The sequence below is a fragment of the Muntiacus reevesi genome, chromosome 2 (assembly GCF_963930625.1).
Source record: "Muntiacus reevesi chromosome 2, mMunRee1.1, whole genome shotgun sequence".
NCBI lineage: Eukaryota > Metazoa > Chordata > Mammalia > Artiodactyla > Cervidae > Muntiacus > Muntiacus reevesi.
This window is the reverse complement of record NC_089250.1, coordinates 11,744,700-11,767,330: the sequence shown is the minus strand read 5'-3', so window position 1 is coordinate 11,767,330 and position 22,631 is coordinate 11,744,700. Positions and strand designations below refer to the sequence as shown.

The 22,631-nt window shown below is 56.9% G+C and overlaps 1 protein-coding gene across 4 annotated transcripts in view; it reads right to left on the bottom strand.

Moving 5' to 3' along the window:
• Positions 1–616: 616 nt before the first annotated feature.
• The window catches only part of PFKFB3 (6-phosphofructo-2-kinase/fructose-2,6-biphosphatase 3), an 81,714-nt gene continuing 59,699 nt past the window's right edge, over positions 617–22,631 (bottom strand). For 2 of the 4 annotated variants that reach the window (XM_065920942.1, XM_065920944.1), the window contains exons 2-15: positions 19,202–19,327; positions 18,105–18,201; positions 17,428–17,494; positions 16,920–16,994; positions 16,495–16,551; positions 13,810–13,934; positions 13,142–13,349; positions 12,520–12,666; positions 12,299–12,403; positions 10,839–10,968; positions 10,223–10,285; positions 10,049–10,113; positions 8,253–8,426; positions 617–3,157 (exon numbers count right to left, since the gene is read on the bottom strand). In XM_065920942.1, the coding sequence (XP_065777014.1) occupies positions 3,110–3,157; positions 8,253–8,426; positions 10,049–10,113; positions 10,223–10,285; positions 10,839–10,968; positions 12,299–12,403; positions 12,520–12,666; positions 13,142–13,349; positions 13,810–13,934; positions 16,495–16,551; positions 16,920–16,994; positions 17,428–17,494; positions 18,105–18,201; positions 19,202–19,327 (1,487 nt within the window). In that variant the 3' untranslated portion in view covers positions 617–3,109. Of the gene's footprint in view, positions 3,158–6,740; positions 6,764–8,252; positions 8,427–10,048; positions 10,114–10,222; positions 10,286–10,838; positions 10,969–12,298; positions 12,404–12,519; positions 12,667–13,141; positions 13,350–13,809; positions 13,935–16,494; positions 16,552–16,919; positions 16,995–17,427; positions 17,495–18,104; positions 18,202–19,201; positions 19,328–22,631 lie in introns of all 4 variants that reach the window. The other 2 variants (XM_065920941.1, XM_065920943.1) reach the window with 2 other exon arrangements.

The following is a 22,631-nucleotide window of genomic DNA, read 5'->3' as shown; positions in this document are numbered from 1 at the left end:
GCTGGAGGACAGCCCCTGACTCCCAGCCCTGCAGGCGAGCAGCTTGACCTGACCTCTCACAGGCTCCACTGCTAACTCCATTACCCTGGTGAGACCAAGAACATGCAGAGGGGAAATTTTATGATGGTTAAAGACACAAACCTCAGAGTCCCAGGCACTTGGGTTTGAATCCTTGAAATTCGCCCATTAAGCAGCCTTGGGGGACGTGACTGACCTTTGCTGAGCCTCAAATTCTTCATCTGCAAAGCAGGAGAACAGAAACAGCCTTCCCTACCCAGGACACGCAGAATAAGGATCACGGATCATTAAGCCATCCGCACTGCAGCTGTTTGATGGAATGACTTTATCTGCTGCAGGTGAATTTCAAGTCCTAGGGGTTTTTTTGGCTGAAAGGCATGTGGGACCTTAGTTCCCTGGATCAGGGCTTACACCAGTGTCCCCAGCAGTGGCAGCGTGGAATCCTACCCACCACTGGACCACCAGAGGAGTCCCTACACATCCTGGTTAAAGGAAGGTGATGGGGCTGAGTGGCAGAAACTTGGTGGAGTGACCCCCAGTGTAGTTAAAGAGTCTTCCTGTCCCTCCCCCCAAAAATGACCAAAGGGTGCTTCACCTGTGTATTTCAACCAGGTATTTTATTGTTCTGGCAACTGCAAAATATACAAATTTCCGACAGGCTCTCCGTTTGAAAGCTGGCACAGCTTCATTCCAGGTAATTAATTTGGACAAATTTATAGAGAACACAGAGAAGTCATAAGTCACACGTGAAAGGCCCCCAAGCCCACCAACCAACAAAACCCAATCTATACAGCTTTCCATCTTCAGGATCCCTTATACATATTAAATAAATAAATAGCACATCTGCTATCAAAATAATAAAAAAATAAATTTCAAGTATTAGAAACGAAAACGTCATTGGCGTGGTTCAAACAGTCTTTCTTCCCCACCCCCAAATGAAGAGCTTTGCCCACAGTCTCAAGAGAGAAGAAGGGGAGGGGCAAGCCCACCCCAAAACAAATAAGCGAAGTTAAAAATATTGGTCCCAGAAGCTTCTGGGGGAGGGGAGTGAGAGCCAGTGGTCAGCGAGGCAGAAGCCCCGTGACCGTGGCTCAGACAACCTCCGCCCGCCCCTCCCTCCCTGGAAGTCCAGTCTGTGGCCCCTGGACCCCCTGCCTCTGCTCTCTGCCTGTCCCCCCTCCCTTCCCCACACTGGGGTTCTCTCTCCACATCAAGGCCCCTGCAAACCAAGGTCCTGGTCGGGCCAGGCCTCCTTTGTAAATGCACCGATTTTGAGCAGTCAGAGACCAGAATAAGCACTCAGATCAGCCGTCACGAGTCAAAAGTCAGGGTCAGCTCCAACCACCAGAGGAGGAGCCAGAAGGCGGACATAAGAGCCGTCCTCAGGAGGAGGGCAGCAGGCCCCTCCATCTAAACACAGATACACGCACACGGACACACGCACACGGACACACACGACAAGGCAGCAGGAAAGAGGGAGAGTATCACAGGCCCTGCACAGGAACACAGACAGACAGACATCGTCTTGGGAAGATGGCCAGTGATGGGAAGGGAGGGTTTGAACAGTTTGATGTGAAACCCACACGCCTGATTGTAGGGCCTCTGAATCACACTCCCGCTCCCCACTGAGTCCCAATCAGAGAAACATGCATTTTTCTTCTAAAAGCTCCTCTCAAACAAAAAAATACAAACAAAAACAGCTCCTCTCCCCACTCCAGGCTCCAGCTGTCTAAACGGCCCCCCACCCCCAGGACTACTTTACAAGCTAAGAGGGGGAAGGAGGGGGGAGGGCAGGAAGAGAAGGTGACCTTTGGCACCGGCTTCTAGCGATTCTGAAAAGGGTCACTGGACAAGATCTACCTCCCCGCTCACACCGCTTCTCCTGGGCCTTGACCCCCTCAAGTGCCCGGAGGCCCCAGGGGAAGACCAGCAGGCAGAAACTACAGGTGTTCAGAACCACGTGTCCACAGCCTGCTCTGAGCGCCCCCCACTAGAAATGCCACCGGTGCCTCGAAGGCAAGCGAGGACATCCTCTCCTCTGGACCCGCCCAGGGCAGCGGGCTCCGGGCTGAGGACACAGCAGGTCTCCGCACGCACACAGGGTGCCGCTCCGCACCCTCCGGCCAGCCTCCCGGAGGACAAGGCCACGAGCGCGGCCTGGCTCGGGTCACTGTCCCCACCCAGGAAGCACAGGAGGGACGAATGTCCTGGAGTGGGGGGCCAGGTCGTTGTTTGGCATGCTGTCATCTGGGGTCAGTCTTGCAACAATGCCAGTGCTCGCTGCCTGGCCATTTACGGGGTAGGGGGGGGTCCCCTCACCTCCCCAGAGGCACACCTGGCTCCCACAACTTCCAGAGCTCCAGCCCCAAGGGCACAAACCCCGAGCATCTTCAGTTGCCGAAGGTGAGATGTTTCAGGTCCCATTCTCTGCCGTTAAGAAAGTGCACAGGCCAGCAGGCCCGGGAGCTGAGTGGGGAGCTTGCGCTGGAAGGCGAGGCCCCTGGGGCTGTTTCAGCAACGTGTTTCCTCCTGCCAGACTGTGCCATGCCCTCCTCAGAGGCAGGACAGACCAGGGACGGTGGGCAACACGCAGAGGGCTGCTGCCTGGCTGACCAGCGGGTCCAGCACGGGACTCCTCTCTTCAGCTGCAGGACCGGCTCTCCTGGGTAGGCCCCACCCAGCTCAAGCCATGAGCTTCCCTTCAGGAGGCAACGTCCAGGCCAGATGCACAAAGAGCCTCTTGGAAGCTTTCATTCCCTTGACCCTCAGTGGCTGAAAGCCTGGCCCCCCTTAAGGTTAGGACTCAGGGGCCAGCATCACCCCCAGCAGGGCAGGTACAGAACGAGATGAACAAGTCCGCAGGGAGGCACCACGTCCTGCCTCCTCTGCGCATGGTCCTTCCCGAGACACTTGGGATCCACGGGGTGAGCAGCCCGACGGCTGGGGGAGCAGGGGCAGGCGGGGCCTGGTCCCCCTGGAACAGCAGACCCTCCTCCACGCTGCCCTCTGCCCCGCTCCTCTCTGCGAGACGTCCTCGGATCGCTGGCCGCGGGCAGACGGAAGGGCGGGAGCAGGGTGAAGAGGGGGGCGGTCAGTGCATCCTGGAGGCGTCCACGCTGCCGGGGGAGCCTTTCATGTTCTGCTCTCGGGAGAGAAGAGGGGGAAGCCTGTTACCATTCCTGCCGACTAGGCTTCGCAAGCAAAGATGAAGTTTGCAACTGAGACGCGGGCCCCCTCTCCCCAGCAGAGAACACGGCCCGGAGGAGGAGCATCACCAAATACAGTGTGGGCCGGGAACGTGGTAGTGGCTGAGCCTGGGCTCCCACGGGGAGAGGGGCCGGGAAGGGCCCTGATCCACGCCCAGAGGAGGTGGGCAGGGGGCAGGTGGGGAGGGCGGGCAGCTCCTGGGGTCCGAGCTGCTCCGAGGGGCACTGGGCGCCAGCGCCTGGGGCTCCTCCAGCTGCTGCCCCTTGAGAGCTCAAGACTGCGCTTGTCCCCACCCGAGGCACTCTTGCTGGTCTCGCTACCAGGCAGGGGCGGTGGGGGGTGGTTAAATCTGGAGAAGCACTAGGGCCCTCCTCCCAGCCCGGCCTAAGCAGAACTGTACCACAGCCCTGGGGACCCGGGACACAGCTGGGACGCCGGAACTCAGGCAAGGAGCTGGGCAGAGAAGATGCATGTGGGTGAAGCTCTCATCCCATTCCAATAAAAGCAATCCTGCCCATAAGCCCCACCCCGAAGGAGCTGGGCCAGTACCAAAGCCCCTTAAAAAATCATTTTCCATTGTCTGGGGGAGCTGATGCCCACCCCGCACAGCTGTGGGCTCCCTAACCCACCCTCCTTAACCTGCCCTGGAGAAAAGGGAAACACAATTTCTAAAAGTGTTCTCCTCCCAGACTGTCTTAGCGAGGCGGCAGGGCAAGTGGAACCCAGGAGGACAGAAACACAAGCATCACCGCAGCCCACTCCCCTCCCGACGGAACTAAGAATCTCTGTAAGAGAGGCCCATAGCAGGGCTGGCGGCACGGAAGCCGGGGCCCCACCTGAGCCTGCTTTCAGCCGGACTCAGGGCCCTGGCCACCGACCTTCCAACCACGAGGGCATCAGACCGGCCCCTGTGAGCCAGGCATCTCCAGCAAGGTCCCTGAGGCTCAGAACCAGGGAGGACTCGGTCAACCTGTGGGGTCAGAGACGGAGGTCCGGCTCCCACCCGCCCTGGGACATCACACGCCCGAGGCTGCGGCACCCACGAATGATGGTGATGTGATGAGGACACTGGAAACCACCGGCCACGGGGTGCCCGGGGCTCTGGACACACGGAGACATGGGGGCCGCCCTTGAAAGAACACACATGCTCCGGGGCATGGGTGAATGAGTCACAGACTTCACAATGGCCAGTCTCCACGCAGACCATGACGCCCCGAGGGCTGAGATGCCATGACGGAAGGAACGGAGACCGGCATGCAGGGGGCGTTTTTTACCTTGCCAAGGTTAGTAAGGAGAGAACTTTGAGAAAATATGACAGACAGTTCGTCTTTCAAGCATAGAAGGGGGAAGGAAGAAACATGTCGGGAAAGAAAAACAAAACAACATCTTTAGTAGGATTGTCTTCTGAGTGCGCATCTGACATTTCAAAGCCGAGGAGGCATGGCAACCCACTCCGCTGTTCTCGCCTGGGAAACCCCATGGACAGAGGAGCCTGGCGGGCTACAGTCCATGGGGTTACAGGAGAGTCGGACACGACTGGGTGACTAAACTACAGCGTGGCTTTGTCAATTTCTGTTATGTGAGTACTGTAAGAAGCTAAATAATTAAACACAGTATTTATGACTAAAAAAACAAAAATAAAAAAGTCAAGGGTGCACCGTGAGGGCCAGGCGGTCTCCGGCTCCCGGGGAAGGGGCTGCAGGGTAGGTGCTGTGTCCCACCTGTCTGCCACGTGCCTGCCTTACCAGGATACTAGCATCCTGGGGCCACCACCCTAAGACCCCCAGGGAACCCTGTCCCCAGTCCCTAAGGACTCCTGCGGCCCACGAGAAGGAACCCCCAGCCTGGGCAGGCCGCCAAAGCACAGGGCACTGAGCCTCCCTCAGGAGCAGCTCTTGTCCACCAGGCATTGGCCCCGAGCCAGGTATTTCGCTAAGCGCTACACCCATATTCTCATCATCACGACACCTGAACGCTGGCACATCTGCATGGATGCAGAGAACACATTTTCACTGAACTGGACGTGTTCTGACCAAAGGCAGTTCCAGCCTTAGAAAGAGACAAGTTCAACCTCAAAGGGTGGCTGAATGGCCCTCTCTAAGCAGGAAGATGTCCTTCCTGGAAACACCAGGCTGTGGATCAAAAGGAAGAGGACACGCACAGATGCAAAAGTGTAAGGTTCCAAACCCTAAGGCTGCTTTTCACACAAGAACATTCACCCTTGGGGCATTCTATGTGTCAAAGGGGTCACCGACACAGGACTGTTACCCTTACAGACTGACTCTGATGGGCAAGCCCACGGTTAAATAAACATGTAGCAGCTGCAGGAAGCGGCTGCAAAGCAGAGGCTGCGAGAGCCAGAAAGGAACCCAGACTGCTCTGAGCCTCGCCCCACAGGCTGCAAACGCCGGGTGCCTGGGATGGGCAGGTGAACGGGACCCGGGCAGCTCTGGAAGCCAGCAGAGAGAAAGCAGCCAGCCTTTGGGACGGGACAGCCATTCAACCACTGATTCTGCTGAGGGCTGGTGGGGTGATTGTGGGTGAGGCCTCACCCTCATCTGGGAAGCGGGGCCAAGAACTGCCCTGTGACCTCCTGGAGTTATTTCAAGGACTAAAGACTCAGGATGTGTACAAGCTGAAAAGTGACGATGTGTATTTCTGGGCAGGTGGTATCACTCAGTCCAAACACAATGCCCAGCGGCTCCTATTTTCCAAGAATAAGCCACGTTTCTGTGTGGATGAGCCTAGCCAGCGAAGGGGAAGACGGGGCAGGTGTGACTCAAGGAGTTAGGGTGATATTTCAGGGTGTCTCTTGTTAAAATTTGTGATATAACGCATCAGTTTGTTCCTGTGGCTGGGGACCACCAGAGCAGAGGAAGCACTGAGTTTCTCCAGTAGAATTAACCAGCGCTGAATTAACCAGAAACTGCAGAGAGACAGCCGCACCCCATCCTGGACATGACCATAAAGGCCGGGAGTGTTCTGATCCAGGACAACACGATGCGGAGCAGTGGTGTCCAAGCAGACCACTCCGGAGCGGGGGTCCCGGAGCCCCTGAAGGTGGGGGATCCCTGCAGAACAGGAGGGGGCGCTCGGGTCCTCCACAGTTCACTGTGCAGGTTAGGCTCTGAGCAAACTTCCCTCTCAAAATGGTAGGGCTCTTGGGGGAGGCCCAGAACATAAAAGACAACATCAATAGGCAAAGACCCAGCTTCCCACCAATGTCTGACGCTAAGAGGGAAAGAGCAGACCGATGTCCAGCCACGGAGAACTGCAAACACAGTCACCCCCGCCCCGAGAGGGAGCGAGGAGAAGGCGGCGGTGGCCAGGATGTCAGGAGGACGCACAGAACACCCACGCCCTGCGTCCTGTCCTGAAAATTCACGGGCCCGTTCTCCTTCCTCCAGATTTTACAACAACTGCCGTTACCCTCACCACAACAGGCAGGAGGGCCAAGCTGGCAAGCAAGGAGAAAGAGATGCAAAGAGCAAAAGAATTCAGAGAAAAATACTTACAAACAGGCTTTCCCTAGCAAAGGCTGCAGAGAGAAAAGGTGGGAGAGAGTCAGTGGGGGGAAGGGAGAGGGCCTGGGTCACTGGGGACCAGGCATTCTCTGTGGGACAGAGCCCTGGGCACCCCCAGCCTGGCCAGCAGCTTCCAGGTCTGCAACCCCACAGGACGCACCCGCCCACCCCGCCCACCACCACCCGGGGCAGCACGGCCTTGACGGTCACCAAACCCCGCCCGACAGGTCCCTGCGTCTGTGACTGTGGCCTCTCATCTTCCATCTGTGACCCCACCATTTATACCAACACACTATGTCACTGGCATGCCACTTTAGCTTTAAGTTTTCACAACATCACCGCTGATGTTGAGCCTGAAAGGACCACTAATTAGATGTCTTCCGGCCAGTCTGTCTCATTTAAAAAAAAAAACAGGGAGACTGAAGGCCAGGGAAGTGACAGAACGTGACATAAAACCCCAGAGCTGGCACCAGGTCGGGACACGACCACAGACACACTCAGCACAAGTCTCCCCATCAGCCCGTGGCAGAAGCTGCTGCTCCCCCATCCCACAGATGAGAAAACTGAGGCCTGAAGCAGGCCAATGGCCTGCCCGGGGCAGCACAGCACCGTCACCCCTGCGCCCCACCCCGGGCACACACACAGCAAACTTCCAGACAGCACAAGGTTTAAAGGAGTTTCGAGGAAACTCAGGAAGAGCCTGTGGACCTTCAAGTTCAACTTGAACTTGAACCCATGATTTCTATGTCAGAGGCCAGGCGTGGTGGGCGGCGGTTAGGGGAGACCCCTAGGTGGGACCCAAATCTGTGCCTGGGGATTTCTACATCTCACACCCCGGCCAGGATTCCCGAGTATTGTTGAGGAAGATAGTGGTGTGCTGGAAACAAATTTTACGGCCCAACAGCCAGTGTCTTTCAGCCTAGCATCACAACGGATGAAATAATCTAAGAATTAATCCAGTTGGTTTTCTGCTTTGGGGTTGTTTTTTTTACTATGCTTTAGGAGAAAGCATCTATTCCAGGTCCTCTGGCCCGGGTCCCAGTCTGTCCACGCCGGCTCCAGACACATTCCCAGGGCCCCATCTGACAAAGCTTTTCTCTAAGAGGAAGCAGTGGGGACAGAAGAGATGTCCCCAGGCCACATGGAAGCCAACAGCCCTCAGCCGGATGGGGGCTGAGCTGGTCCTGAACTGGGGGGTTGCCTTCAACTTTTAGAAGAAACTGTCCACACGTGTGAATGGGTCACAGACACTCGGCCATCTCTTTGCTTGGCCTGGTTCTGCCCAGGGAAGGCCACCTCCCTGGAAAGGGCGTGTCCGTGCAAAGCCAAGGTCTCGGGAATGGATCCGGGGGTCCCACACTCAAAGGGACAGCCCGGATCCTCTCCTCCGAGTCCCCCCCCACCCCACGCAGGCCTGAGTCTGTGGCCCCTGCCGCCCTGCCGGGCACGCTCTCCCCACCCTGCACACGACTCGACTCAGGAAGGAGGAGGGGGTCAACGCACTTGTCCGGGCAGCTGCGTGGGTACCTCCGGGGGCAGGCAGGTGGGCAGGGCAGCGGAGGTAGAGGCCACATGCTCCTCAAAGCTGTTGATGCGAGGCTTTTTGGTGGGCTCGGGGCTGGCTAGTGGGGTGACACTATTGCGTCTCATGAGCGGGTTAGGTCCCTTCTTTGCATCCTAAGCGAGACAAAGACAAAAGAGAGAAGGCGACAGTTACGAGGAGGGGGAGGCAAATAAGCCAAAAAAAAAACACCCCAAAAATCCAAAACCAAACCAAACACGTTTCTCTGCTTCTGAATTTCACTGAGACCACGAGACTGACTACGGAGAACGGCCCTGGACCGCAGGGCCGCCAGCTCATCCCGCGTCTCCCACTCAGCAAGAGCAAGGGATGACCTCTCATCCCGAGCCCCTGCCCCAGTCACTTCCAGACAACCGCTTGACAGACACCACGTTTGCAAAGCAGGCGAGGGAGGAAGAGAGAGTGGGACAGTGATGCAGTGATAGCACGTGAGAGCGGGGAGGGGGGAAGACCTGGCTGCCAGCCTCCAGGGATGCAGAGGACAGGGTCCTGGGCTCGAGGCGTGGGCGGTGGGAGGTGTCAGTGCCCGTCCCCCCTCCTGCTGACCTCAAGCCGGCATCTTCCCAGTTCCTGCTCCCGGGGAGCACACCCAGCCTCGGACAGGAAACGCAGCCTCCACCGCAGCCAGGAGACCACAGACACAGGAGACCCTAGCCTTCTTCCGACCACGGGACAATTCGATTGGAGTGGGGACCTCCAAGGTCCCCATCAAGCCCCTGCCCTGTTCTGCCTGGCAAAGCTCTCAGGGTCCATCGGAGCCCAGTTCCAGCCCATCCCCATCATCCCGCTGCAGGAGGGTCCAGTGGGGAGACTGCTGCCCCTGGAGGGAAAGCCAACGTCCATCCTGCCACCCCCACTTGGGAGGCGCCGTCAGAGCCAAGGCATGAAGTTCACCTTCATCTCGGTCAACCAGCTGGGCGACTGGAGGCCAGGATTTGAATGCCAAGATCTTCTGGCCACGCTCCATTAGAGCAGGGATGGGAACATGGGAATGTCATGCTCGGTGTCAAAGAAAGGGTTGGGTGGATGTTGGCAGAGCAGTGGAGTCTCACCGTTGGGATAAAGTAAATTCGAACTTCCTTTCACAAGGTTCCTACGCTTAGGCAGAACTCTGGGCTGTTCCTGGGGGATCCCAGCCAGGCTGACCACCAAATTCCAGACCGCCCCCAGGTGGTGTCGCGTGCGGTCAGGCACTGGGCTTGTCCAGAGAATCATTCATTCCATCCGCCACATCGCTAACTCCCAGTTACAGCTGTGCTTCCCTAGTCCCACCCTCTTCTTCATTCTTTATCATTTTTGTGAGACTTAGAGACGTAAGTGCATGTAGATGACACCGAAATTTGTGGGTCCCACTGCCACCCGGGACTCTGGAACCTGCGATCATTTGGCTTCCCCAGAGGAAAAAGCGACGGTAACCAGACCATGGTTACGTTTAAAAGAGGCTTCCTCCTCCACACTCACTTCTTGGGTCAAGAGGAAATGGGGGAAGAAGCACAGAAAGAAACAAAACGGAGGACGATGCCAAGAAGCCACCAGACAGGCAGGCAGGAGCACACGGAGGCTGAGAGAACAGGGAGGGCAGTCTCGAGGACCACAGATCCAAACGGAGACAGGCAGACGCCACCGACCGACACAGCCTTCGCCAGCCCCACCGCCGGGTCCCTCCCAGACAGACGGCACAGCGGGGGTGAGGAGGGGGCCGCGAGCTCACACTCACCTCCGACCTCTCCCGGTGTGTGCTCACAGACTCCACGTTCAGGTAGATGGATTCTACTCGGCAACCTGGGTGAGGGCGGGGACAGGTCAGCTTCGGTTAAAGCGGGACCCGAGCTCACAGCCCCGCCCGGCCCACCTGGGGGACCAGTCTCGGTGGCTGGGTCCTCATGCTCACCATAAGCGATGGGTGTCAGCTTCAAGACAGCGTGAAGTGGGCACTTCAGGTAGGGCATCTCCTCTGGAAATGACAGAAGGGCCCATGGTGAGATGGGAGACTGGAGGGTGGCCATGCCCTCACGAGAGCCTGTGCTGCCTGGGGACCCCAGACGCCTGTCTGGGCAGGGTGGAGCACACCACCACCCCGACCCAGCACAGGCCCTGCTGCGGGTGGCAGGCGGCCCTGCTAAGACACCCGAAAGAACACGATCAAAGAGAACCCAAAACCTCACGCAATGAGCTGGAGTAAGAGCGTCATTTCCCAAACACCTTAGGAGTCGGCATCCCACTGGCCCGCAGGCAGACACACTAGTGTTTAGCTGGGCTGGGAGCTCTTTAGAGGTAGGTTGCCCCCTCCCCACAGACCCACAGCCCCTGAGATGTGGGGAGACAGGGAGGGTGGGTTTTTTGAGGCCGTTAAGCCCACCTAGCTTCAAACTGCTCTGATACTCTCTGGGGGCTGCAAGAAAGCACCCAGATGGGGCTACTTCAGGGGCCCTGCCTCCTTGTTGGGGGGTGGGACCAGCTCCCAACCCCGCCCTCCCCCAGGAGAGAGCGCGCTGGGGACCAGGCACCTGCGCTCTTGTCCAGGAAGTAGGCCAGGAGGCAGCGCAGGACGGCCTGGTGGCAGATGACCAGCACGTTCTCCTGCCGCTCCAGTTCCATGATGACCGGCTCCAAGCGCTGCACCAGGTCCTGGTAGGACTGCAGGGTGGAGGGAGAAGGGGGCGCTGAGCTGGAGCAGAAGCCGGGCACCCCCAGCCACACCCTCCCGCTATTATAAACCAGGGGCCACGGGGGGCACCCCCCCACCCCCGGCCACGCCCTCCCATCCTTATAAACCGAGATCACTACGGGCACCCTGGGCCACGCCCTCCCGCTGTTATAAACCAGAGACCACGCCGTCCGTCCTGCATCAGCCCACCACCCGCGTGCTGGTCCTGCATCCATCCCGGCCCTGGGGGACCCACGCCACTGCCTCTCCCTGCTCCTTCCTGACCCCCACCCTGCACCCAGGAAACGGAGCCCCGACACAGCACAGCACGAAGGAGCCTGAGCATGCTACACAGAGTGACGTCTGAGCGTGTGACTCCACTGACAGGAAACGTCCAGAACAGACAACTCCAGAGACAGAACACGGACTCAAAGAAGCCACAGGCCGGGAGATGGGGAACTGGGACTGACTGCTAACAGGCTGGGAGGTCTCTTTTGGGGCAATAGGGAAATGTTCTAAAATTAGTGATGATGGCTGCACAATATTGTGAATGTATTAAAAAAAAGCCACTGACGTGTACTTTGGCTAAAACAGTGACTTTTATATGATAGGAACTTTATCTCAGTAGAAGAAAATTGAAAAAGAAGGGTAGGGCCTGTGACTTTCAAGACCATGACCCCTGGTCCCTCTCTCACTAAGGAGGTCCCAGGGAATGAGACCAGGGACAGTGCCTTGGGCTCCCGGGAACAGACGTGTGACAGACGCTGAGTGGAGGGACCACAGACAGGAAGGACCCCTGCGGGGTGTCACCAGGCCAAGGCCTCCGCAGGCCCCAGAGCTCCGCCTGCACGGGACCCTCCGAGCAGAGCTCCAGGCAGCTGCTGGCTCAGCCCGAGGGCCTGCAGGGCGCAGGGGTCCCTCCGCCAGCATCCGCGGAGCCGGCACAAGGGACTGGCTGACGCGCCTGCCCTGTGGCCCACGGTCAGCGGGGCCCCGCATCCAGCACATCAGCAGCCAGGGCTGTTTCCGTTTCCTGAACTGTCCTTTCCGTCCCTGGAGAAACACCTCTGTCCCTGCTGCCGGGAAACACAGCGGTGCTTCCCTTGGAGCTGTGTGAGCCGGGAGGACTGTGTTCACAGGCGGACGGGCGAGGAGGAGCACGGGGCAGCGCAGCAGGGCGGCCGCACTGGCCCTCCCTCTGCGGAGCCGCTCGGCGCCCCTGCCTCCCTGGCCTCGCCGGACGCCGCGGCCTCGGCAGGCCGAGCGAGCTCCGCACCGCAGCCCCGCCGCCCGCCCGCCCGCGGCCCAGCGCGCACGCACCTCCCCGGTGGGGTAGCGGTAGTAGTACTTGTCCTGCTCGCGCAGCGCGTACTCCTCGGGGTAGGTGTCCTTGATCTCCTCGTACGTCATCTCCTCACACACGCCCTGCGGGCACAGGCGCAGGTCGCTGAGGGCGCAGCCCGCAGCCGCCCGGCTGGCCAGCGTGCGAGGCTCGGGGATGCCCCGCGGCCCCTGGGGCGGAGGCCCCGGCCGGCACTCACCGCGTCGATCTCGTTGAGGGCCTTCCACTGCTCGTAGGGCAGCTGCAGGGCCTCGGCCGTCTGGATGGTGCTCTTCAACTGGCTGGTCCACACCTTGAGGTCCTTCAGGTTCTGCTCCTCCACGAACTTGCTCAGGGCGTTGGCGAACTGGGGGCGTGGGGAGAGGGGCGCACGCTGGGTCACAGGCTCCACCGCCTGGGGGGGAGGCGGCGCAGGACCGAGCCCGCGGGGAGGGCGAGGCTGTCCTCCCTGCTGCGGGAAGGGGGCCCTGGGAGCAGCCCCGCACACACCCTCCCCTCAGGCGTGCACGTGCGCCCAGGTGTGAGTCGGTGTCTGATCGGCACACGACACACACAGGGCCTCGCACACGTACCCATAAGGGCGCCAGTACATACATGAGGACACACACATACACGGGAACACGCAGACACACAGAGGAACACAGACACAGGAACATGCACCTGTACACACAAGGACACAGAGATACACAGGGTCACACACAGACACAAGGACACACAGACACACACACAGAGGAACACACACGTGCACACAAGGGCACAGATACGTACACAAGGACGCACACGCACAGGGCCGCTCCCCGCCCAGCCCCGGCGCCCCCTACCTTCCTGCCCCGGCTGGACAGGCCCGAGTCGCCCCCGATCTTGCCCTGCAGGTTGTGCTCGCTCTCGCCATGCCGGCACAGGTAGATGGTGCGGGGCTGCACGTGGATGTTCATCAGATAGTACACGATGCGGCTCTGGATGTGATCCTGCACGCGGTTCACCAGGAAGCGCCGGCCCACATCGATCACCTTAATCAGCGACAGGTCCCTGCAGGGGGCGCCAGCCCGTCAGACACGGCTGGTGCGGCCGGAGCCCACCACGCAGACTCGGCCTCCACCGCACCCAGCGTCAGCTCCAGGGGGGTAGCACAGACCGCGCCTTTCTGCTCTGAGAGTCGGGGGTCTGAGCCTGCAATTCCCACAGCAGAGTGGGGCCAGAGGGCGTCCCAGAGGGTAGGAGGGAGAAAAGCAAGAGAAGTGAAAGGGAAATAAGGGACAAGACCAGAGGACAGAGAGAGACGGGCCCAGATACTCACTCTGCACACTCACACACGGTGTCTACGATAGTTACACCGAATATGTCACCAAGGATTTTTTTTTTTGAGATATTTAAAAAGAGAGTTTATAAAAGTATCCAGGAGCAAACGCTTCATGGCAATATTATTCATAGGGAATAACAGTCACAGCCCTGAAGCAGGTGGTTCAGACAGTCACTGCTTAGGAATTACCTGTCACATTTATCAGGGTCGAGGGGCTGGTAACTGGCCTCATAGCAGTTAATTCTCTTCATGAAGTCGTCCATAGCTTCTGCGGAGTTGCAATCTTTGTAATCCGGGCTGGAGATTTTCACTTCCTGTAACACCACAAAGAGGCAGCTGATGAATCACGCTGGAGGGCTTTCTGTTTAGAATGAGCAGGATTTGGGGCTTGCAAACTGGGAAAGGCATGGACGGGCTCAGAATGATGATGACCCGACCCAGCGTTCTAAGAGGAAAAACAAAAAAGAGATATGGCTGAGCGCTGAGTCACAGGGAGGGCACCCACGGTAAGGCAAGGACAGGAAACCCAAGAGGATTCTTTTTAAGATTTTTTTTTTTAAGGTAGACCATTTTTAAAGTCTTGATTGAATTTGTGACCACATTGCTTCTGTTTTATGTTTTGGTTTTTTGTCCACGAGACATGTGGGATCTCAGGTCCCCAACCAGGGAATGAACCCACATTCCCTGCATTGGAAGGCGAAGTCTCACCCACTGGACTGCCAGGGAAGTCCTATCCCAGGTGGATTCTAATAAATCCCTCTGAATGGGCCCCGATTGAGGATTAATCCAGTAGCCAGGTCACTACTAGACAACCTGGTCTTCAGTCTCACTGAGTCCCTCATAAGCACCTACCCAGAGGAGGCTGCCTGTCAGCAAAGGTGCCCCAGGGGGTGCTGGCAATGCCCCGTCACTGTGAGTACCTTCCCGGTGGAATCATCGGGTTCCTCCACTGCCCACAGGCAGGGTGGTACCCCACTGTCACTGGTCCCCAGTGGATGCTTCTCTACCTGGTCCCGACCAAGACTTGCTTTCATGGGGCAGAGACAGAGGAGAAATGCCCCTCGGGCCTGCCGTCCTCTAAAACTGAACAAGCCTGAGACAGCTGGCAGATTTCGGAGAAACTCAGAATCTGTTCACACATGCTCTTTTCTTCCTCAACAATGACCACAACCATGAAAGAGAGGCGGGCACGCTGCAAAAACCCAACTTCAGTGGGGAGTTCATGTTTCACGGGGGCAGAGTTTTAGTCCAGGAAGAGGAAAAAGTTCTGAAAGTGGACAGTGGGGATGGTTTCCCAGCAGGGTGAATGTGCCAAGTGTCTCGGAACTGAACACTTAAAAACAAAGTGGTAACCTTTTTTATTAGGCTGGCCAAAAAATTCACTCGGGTGTTTCCATACGATGTTACAGGAAAATCTGAAAAACCTTTTTGGCCAACCCAAAGTTATGTATGGAGAAGGAAATGGCAATGCACTCCAGTATTCTTGTCTGGAGAATCCCATGAAAAGAGGAGATTGGCGGGCTACAGTCCACGGGGTCACAAGAGTTCGACAGGCGACTTAAGAGACTAAACCACCAAAGTTATGTATGTTTTAGCGTAATTAAAAAAAAAAAAAACTCAGTTCACAGATCTCTTACTCCAACACAGTCTCTTGCATAAAAAGCACAAGACAAAAGTCTAAAAACTGCTAAGCAGCTCTGAGGCTTCATCAGAGAAAAGAGATTTCTGAACACGGAGGGTTGGTGAACAGGGATCCAAGGATTCACAGAAGACGAGATGGTGCATGAGCTTCTGGCCAAGTGAGTGTCAACTGCTCACCAGGGAAACAGACAATCCTGCAGCTGCGCTCTGCTTCCCTACCCGGTGGAAATGTAGAACCAAACCAAAGAAATACAGCAAAAGCCTTTGTTTAGCCCAAGGCAACTTGTATTTCCTCATACTTTGAGCCTCCTCCTTTGGGGCCACTGAAACCATTCTGGACTAATTTTCTACCATTTCAATAGCCCTTCCTAAAATATGAACTCATTTCTGAGAAATGCATGTAAATATTCCCATTGCCTTGGAGCAAAGGCCCATCACCAAAAACTAACGAACTCTCAGCATTCCTTTGAAGGACACACACTATATGGCCAAAGTCTGGCACTCCCTGTAGAAGGGTCCGACCAGCTTTTTGTTACAGGTAACATCTTACTCGGATGTATTTAAGCTGGAAAGAAAGTGACCTACAACAAGAGAAGGGGACTTCCGGTGAAGTCTTCACGATAACCTTTTCTGCTTACAGTTTATTGTTATCAAGTACAATTGATTTCAACGCATCAAATTAAGCTGCCAAGTACCCTCAATTTACCCAGGTAACCCTCCCCTTGACACAGGAAGAGGAGCAAGAAGACAGTTTTACCACTCCCATTTTCCCCAAATTTGGGAATTCTGCCCTCTGTCTGCAGGGTCCTATAGGTTGTTGTCAACACATGACCATGCTTACCTACTGGGAAAACTTACCAGCAAGAGACCAGCCTCCTGTCTCCATTTCCATCCTCCACCCTAAGCAGCCCCCTCACCCCCCAGCGGCCAAGGCTACTGCCACCAAAACAGTTTTCCCACCAAAACTGAGGTCCATGACGTCTCTCTTATGTCCAATAAAGAAAGCTTTCTGCCAACCACCTAAGGGGGCCTTGATAAGATCAGTCCGGGTCCCAGAATGTGTTTCTAAGTTAACTACTGCTCTGCACTGCTGACCCACTCCCCCATTCCCCACCCCCGCAAGACAAAAGCAAACCACCAACTGGCAGAACCAGCTCATCCTCAAGGTCCTATGGCTTCTCCTGGCTGACCCGGTCAGCCCTGTTCTCAGACTGCCACCCTCAGGGGTCTTACCATGATGTTGGAGGCAACAACTGTAGGGTCATCGCACACAGACTCAATGAAAAACACCTGGAAGGAAACGAGACAGAAACGTTAGGAAACAACAAATGTGGTAACACAAAGGGCCAACTTTGGGATCACTGTGACATCACCGCCACACTGGAGCAGGAGGGCCCCCACACATAAACCCCCAGACACACAAAACAGAACCAGCCATCAGTCTATGCCTTCCCACCATAGAGGACCCTCCCCTCCTCAGTCTCAGGAACCCCTAGGAGCCCCCACCAGGAAAGCCCAATCTGTAGACAACAACACCCGCGCAGTGGCAGGGGAAGCCCAAGGGTGGAGATGAGGTGCTCCAGACAAGGAACCAGTCAATCCCTGCAGGACCCCCTTGCTCCTGAGCACACCAGGCCAAGACGAGAAATCAGGCTCACCTTGAAATCGTTCTCTTTGGCAAAATGGAGGATCATGTGTCTCCGCTCTCTAGTAGTATTGGTGGCATCGAAAACCTGGCCAGAGAAGAGAACCCGGTTGGCGTTGACAAGTGTTTACTGCACCGGCAGAGGTTGGGTCTGTCACTTTGTGGGGCCCAGGAGAAACTGCATCGTCCCAGGCCCCCCACAGCCTCCCTCCTGCGCTCAAGGACCAAAGGGGAGGGCAGGGTGGGAATAGTCCCTAAAGCAATGCGCAGGGGAGGGCCACGCTGGGACACTGGCTCCCGGGGCCGCGGCCCCCAGGTCTGGCGGGCCGTGCCCCTCAGTCTGTCCCACCCACCAGCTTCCTCTTGGGTCCTGGGGCTACCTTCACCCCCTGCTTCCCTCACGGCTCAGGCCAGATGCCTGTCCCCGCCGGCAGCATCCCCCCACAGCTCTGTCCGTACGTTCCGCCCTCCAGGGCACCGTCCCACGGCAGGGGGAGATGAGACTTCTTCCCCAGACTTACTGCAATCTGGCCCCCCTCCTTCGTCAGGTAACTTTTGACATCTCTCAAGGCAGCCAGGGCACACTGCCTGCAACACGGAAGGAGACAGGTGCATCAGAGTAGGTCCATCGGAGGGGACAGCCAGGCACCCCCGCCCCCCACAATGAGCAGGGTGATCTGCGACTCTGCTGCTAAAGTGTACGAGGTGGCTGAGACCGCCAGGCTGGAGGCTCCCGGTCAAGAGCCCCGCACGTACGGCTGCGGCCCTTGGGGAGTGATCTAATGCTGCTAGCATGCCGAAAACTGCCCCTGGGAGCTTCCAAAAGACAGCTGCCAAGTCCTGCCCACGGACGCCCACTGTACCCACCCAGGCAGGGCTGGCACTAGCGCCGTGTCCCGCTCCCAAGTGACTCTCAGGTCACACTTGGGACCCCTGGTCACTTTGGGCTGAAAAGGAAATCTTTTTCTAGCGTAAACAGATGATTTTCCAGGGAACGATTTAGCTCGTGCCGAGTGAGATGCTGTCACTGGTCTGCATCGCACCAGCGGGTGCAGACCGCCTGGAAGCAGAGGACAGCGGCGAAGCTCAGAGGCCGAGAGACTCCCGTGCTGCACAAACGAGACTGGCTGCCCCCCTCCCGCCCAGTCTGAGGTCACACAGAGAACAGAGCACCCCGCTCCCACAGCCGGGGCCTCACTTGCGGACTTTCATGGCCTCCTCGTTGTCAGGGCGGAAGAAGTTGTAGGAGCTGTACTGCTTCACAGCCTCCCGGCGGTACTCGCCCACGTTGAACACTGCGTGGAAAAGAACAGCCCCTTCACTGACCATGCTGACCGTCAGAACGGATCTCTCAGGGCCCGATCCCTCTTTCCAAAGAAGGAAACCAAGCCAGTGCATGACTTGAATAAGATCCCAAGAAAACCAGAAACCAGGCAGTGGGCAGTACATCCTGCACTGCCGGCATCCCTTGACCTGGAAGGCAGCTGGGGTTCCCCAAGACCCAGCACAGCTCACAGTGCCCCTGCTTCTCTGGGGTCGCCTCCCACAGTCCAGCCTGGAAGCCAGCCTTTCAGGGCCAGGGCTGGAGGCTGAGCCTGAAAGCAGGTGGTGGCCACGTGTCTAGTGAAAACTGAGGCCATGATTTCCGCCAACACGGTTGAGAGGGAGTGCGGACTCACATACATGGCCGGATCCACAGCAGCCACTTTGTATACCAGCAGCCCACACCCAGGATGGGCCCTGGGTGCTGACCAAGCAGTTTGTGTATGAAGCACTGTGCTTGGCACAGGCTTGGAGTGGGGGTGAGGGTTGGGGCAGCAAATGTGAAAAATTAGTCCTCGTGCTAAAGACATTCCCCATGTCAGTGGGAAGACCAGTTGCAAAAATATAATCAATAGCACAGAAAGAATACTTTAAGACAGCCAGTGGAGGAATGTCACAAACAAGGGCTGGGGGAGCTTGAAGGAAAAGATCCGCACAGACTAGGGTGGTCAGAGAAGGCTGCCTGGAGGAGGTGAGGGTTGAACTGGGGAGGATGCAGGGCAAGGTGACCAGACAGCAGCCAGTGAGCAGAGACTCCCATACACAAAACAGGGTGTACATACAGGGTGGTGGGTGACATACTGGAAAGGAAGGTGTGACCCCCCCACCACAAGGAGAGCCCCCTAGAGTGGTCCTGCAAAGAGAGTTTCAGCAGCTAGAGAGGGAAAGACTGTTCTTTTTCGGGGGGAATGGGGTCAAGGTGAGTAGAGTGTACCCCCAGTGTGACAGCTCCTGCCTGGGATGCAGCCTCACCTTTTGTGGGGACACCAATCCAGTTGAGGTAGCGGGTTAGCTTCTTGGAGATGTAGGTCTTCCCCCGGGCGGGGAGCCCCACCATGACAATCACTGTTGGGGAGTTGGTGAGCTTCGGCCCACAAGCTGGAGAGAAACAACAGAAGGGCCATGAATAAAGCAGCCAGCGCTGCCCACAACGGTTTTAAAGAATCCCACGGAAACGCAGCTTTCATTCCCACCTCGAAGCCCCTGCTCTTTACAATTCAGCAGGAGTGGGCCCCTGGCGGCCAGAGCCCTTGGTCACACGGCTCCCTCTTGCTCTGACATCCTCATGGCAGGGACCCCGAATTCCCAGCCTGACGCCTGAGGGCCCCAAACCCAGCCAGAAAATGATGACTCACCCTAGAGGGGAAAGTAGCCCTGGGGTGTAAGGAAGGGAGTCCCCTGCACCAATAAGGGTGAGGTCATCAGTAGGAGAGGCTGTCTCAGATGCAATGTAACAGGTAAACAGAGGTGGCAGGTAAGAGCCCCAGGGGGTGGGGCTCCAGCAGCTAAATTACAGATAAATTTCCGCACCTCCACCACGAGGTCTGCATGGCCTTCCTAAAAAAGACACCCTTATTTTTAAAAGGCAATTTTCACAGTAAGAGTTTATGAAATGGAAGTCGGTCAGGGACCAAGAAGCTGACCCCACAAATTCCACCGCCCCTGGCTGCTCCGCCTCGTCCAAGTTCCGGCTGCCACCAAGTCACAAAGGCCCCAAGCAGGACCCCCCAGAAACCCAGAGGGTCTTGCCTATGCAGCCTCTCCTGGCTTCTCACCCGTGTTCCTTGGAATCTCAACAAAACTCCAGGGAGAGATGTTTTCACTGGGTTTGCAGAAAGCAGCCCAAAGAACCCTGCTCTGGACATTTCGGGTGCAGTGTTTCCTGAGATTCTCGGGCGACTCTGGCATCAGGTGAGACAAGTGCTCATGAGCCCGGGTCCGCCCATGTGGGCCAGAGACCGGCCGCCTGCCCACCCAGCGTGCGAGGCGCTCACTGACTACCACGCAGCCCCGATCCCCGGGCTCCGGCCAGAATGCAGACCAAGCGACTCAGGCTGCACCACGGAATCTAGGTTCTTTCCTTCTAAACAGGCGAGTGTCAGATGGGAGGGAGGGGGGCCACCAGGCCGCTGATAGCACAAGCTTGAGGAGACCCCTCCTCTCAAGTTGGACGCCCCAACACAGCCCCATGATGCTGGGCCTGGTGGCCACACTTCGGTCACGTGTCCAAGCATTGGCTGCGATGCCCAGGGTCTGCCTCTGGGACCGGCAGCCTGGGGACATGGGGCAGCAAGCACCCCACACGGACACAGGAGCCACAGACACCCTTGGCTGGGATTCCCCAGCGGCCAGGGGCTGGGAACAAACAGGCTCCTAGAAAACAGAGGCCTCTCGTCCTGCGTGAGCACGGGACCGGGGCAAAGATGCACCAGGGGGCTTTCTGGAGTCCCCGAGGGGCACGTGGAGAAAGCTGATGGCCTCCTCAGAGACCAGTGGGGACAGAAGACACACCTCCTGTCAGCATGTGACAGCTGCTGGTGACACAAGAGAAAGTGAAAGTGTCCTCGCTTGTGCCCGGAAACACCCACTCTGCTGATCCTTCCCCCAAGCCACTGGTTTTCCCCTGGTCTTATCTGATATCCCCACCATGTCACTGCTCCCAGGAGCATCAAGACACACACACGCTCTCACACACACACACACTCTTGGCTGTGCACATGCATGCAATACTTTTGTTGGACTCAGGCCAAGGAAGCAGAGGCAGACGCTGACTGATTTATCAAATAGGGGATTACTTCTATATCCACTAATCGTATGTGCAAATCTCCTCGGGCACTAGACACTTTGGGAGGAAAAAACAAAACCCATAAAGACACGGCAGCATAAATATCTCAAGCCCAAAATTCAAGCTGAATCTCGAAACCAAATAAACCATCCCTTGCTCGTCTAGGGAAGCAGAAGTCATTCCTTGAGTCCTTTGGCTTCTTGCATGAGATTCAAAGAGCTGCCAAAGGTGTCTGCTGCTGCCCATCCGCCCAGGTGCTCGGGGGTCCCCGACATGACCAAACTTTACCCTTCCTCCTCTTTGTTAAACTCACAGCATATCCCAAGTGCTTCCCTGGTCCCATCATCTCCTGCCTCTGTCTCCATTCCACGCTGACCCTCTTCTTCTCTGCTGACCTTTTAAACCCTCCCACCTCTCATACCCTCCACCCCGGAGCCTGGTCTTTTCATCTTCCTCTCCAACAGCTCAGGAATATGGAAGATAAGTGTATAGCTTAACACTAGGTTTTCCCCAAAGTACTTGCGTGTAAGGGGATACACTGAGGTTAGAGGTAAAGAAGCAACAGTCCCCTGGTCTTATCTGTCCCCAGACAGAGGCCGCACTGGCAGATTCCAATTCCAGTCCCTGCACCCTGACTGAGCGGCTAACCTCTCTGATTCACATTCCCCACTGCCTCAAGCAGGCAGGACCACTGTCCTAGCTTACCATACTGACACTGTACTGCAGGCTCAGAAAATGAAGAAACCGATGGAAGACACTTTGCCATTGGTCCTGAAAGCTTCCCTGGTGGCTCAGCGGTAAAGAATCTGCCCGCAATGCAGGAGCAACAGGAGACACAGGCTCGATCCCTGGGTCAGGAAGATCCCCTGGAAGAGGGCATGGCAACCCACTCCAGTATTCTTGCCTAGAGACTCCCATGGACAGAGGAGCCTGGTGGGCTGCAGTCCCTGGGGTCACAAAGAGTCGGACACGACTGAAGCGACTCAGCACACACGTACTGCACCTCCTGTAAACTTCCTGCCACCCAGAGGCACTCCAAAATGTTAACCTCAAAAGATTCCACGTCACTCATGCTCTTCTCCTCTAAGTAGGTAGTCAGGCTTCAACACCAAGTTTCAGGGGAACTCATGGAAGACAGACAGCCCAGCTGCAGGCGCAGACAGGGCCAGTGCCACAGCAGTGTCTACGGTAACCATGGCAACCTGCTCCCCCATCGCTGCCAGGCTAGGGCAAACGACACACCGCACAGTAAGCCCTGCTGTGACGTCACCACCTGAAAAGGGCTCTCTCGGAACAGGTCCACGCACTCGGCCCTGGGAGAATGGAAGGCAGGACCAGAAAGCCACGGAAGACACCTGACTGTGGTCCACTGGACACAAACCTTCTCCTGGGATCATTTCAGCCCAGAGAGTCTGCCTGGTCCCGTGTTAGGAATCCACATGGAAGTGAGCTTGCCCCAGGCGGGCAGGGGTAGTGGTGAGGCGGGCTGAGGCTCTGCAGGGCGGGAGACCCCAGCTCAGCAAAACCTCTTTCCTAAACTCTTCTGGACTGTGCAGTGGATGTTGCACTCATTCATTGCTTTGCATGCACATTTTAACTCAATGCCCGATTCTCGTC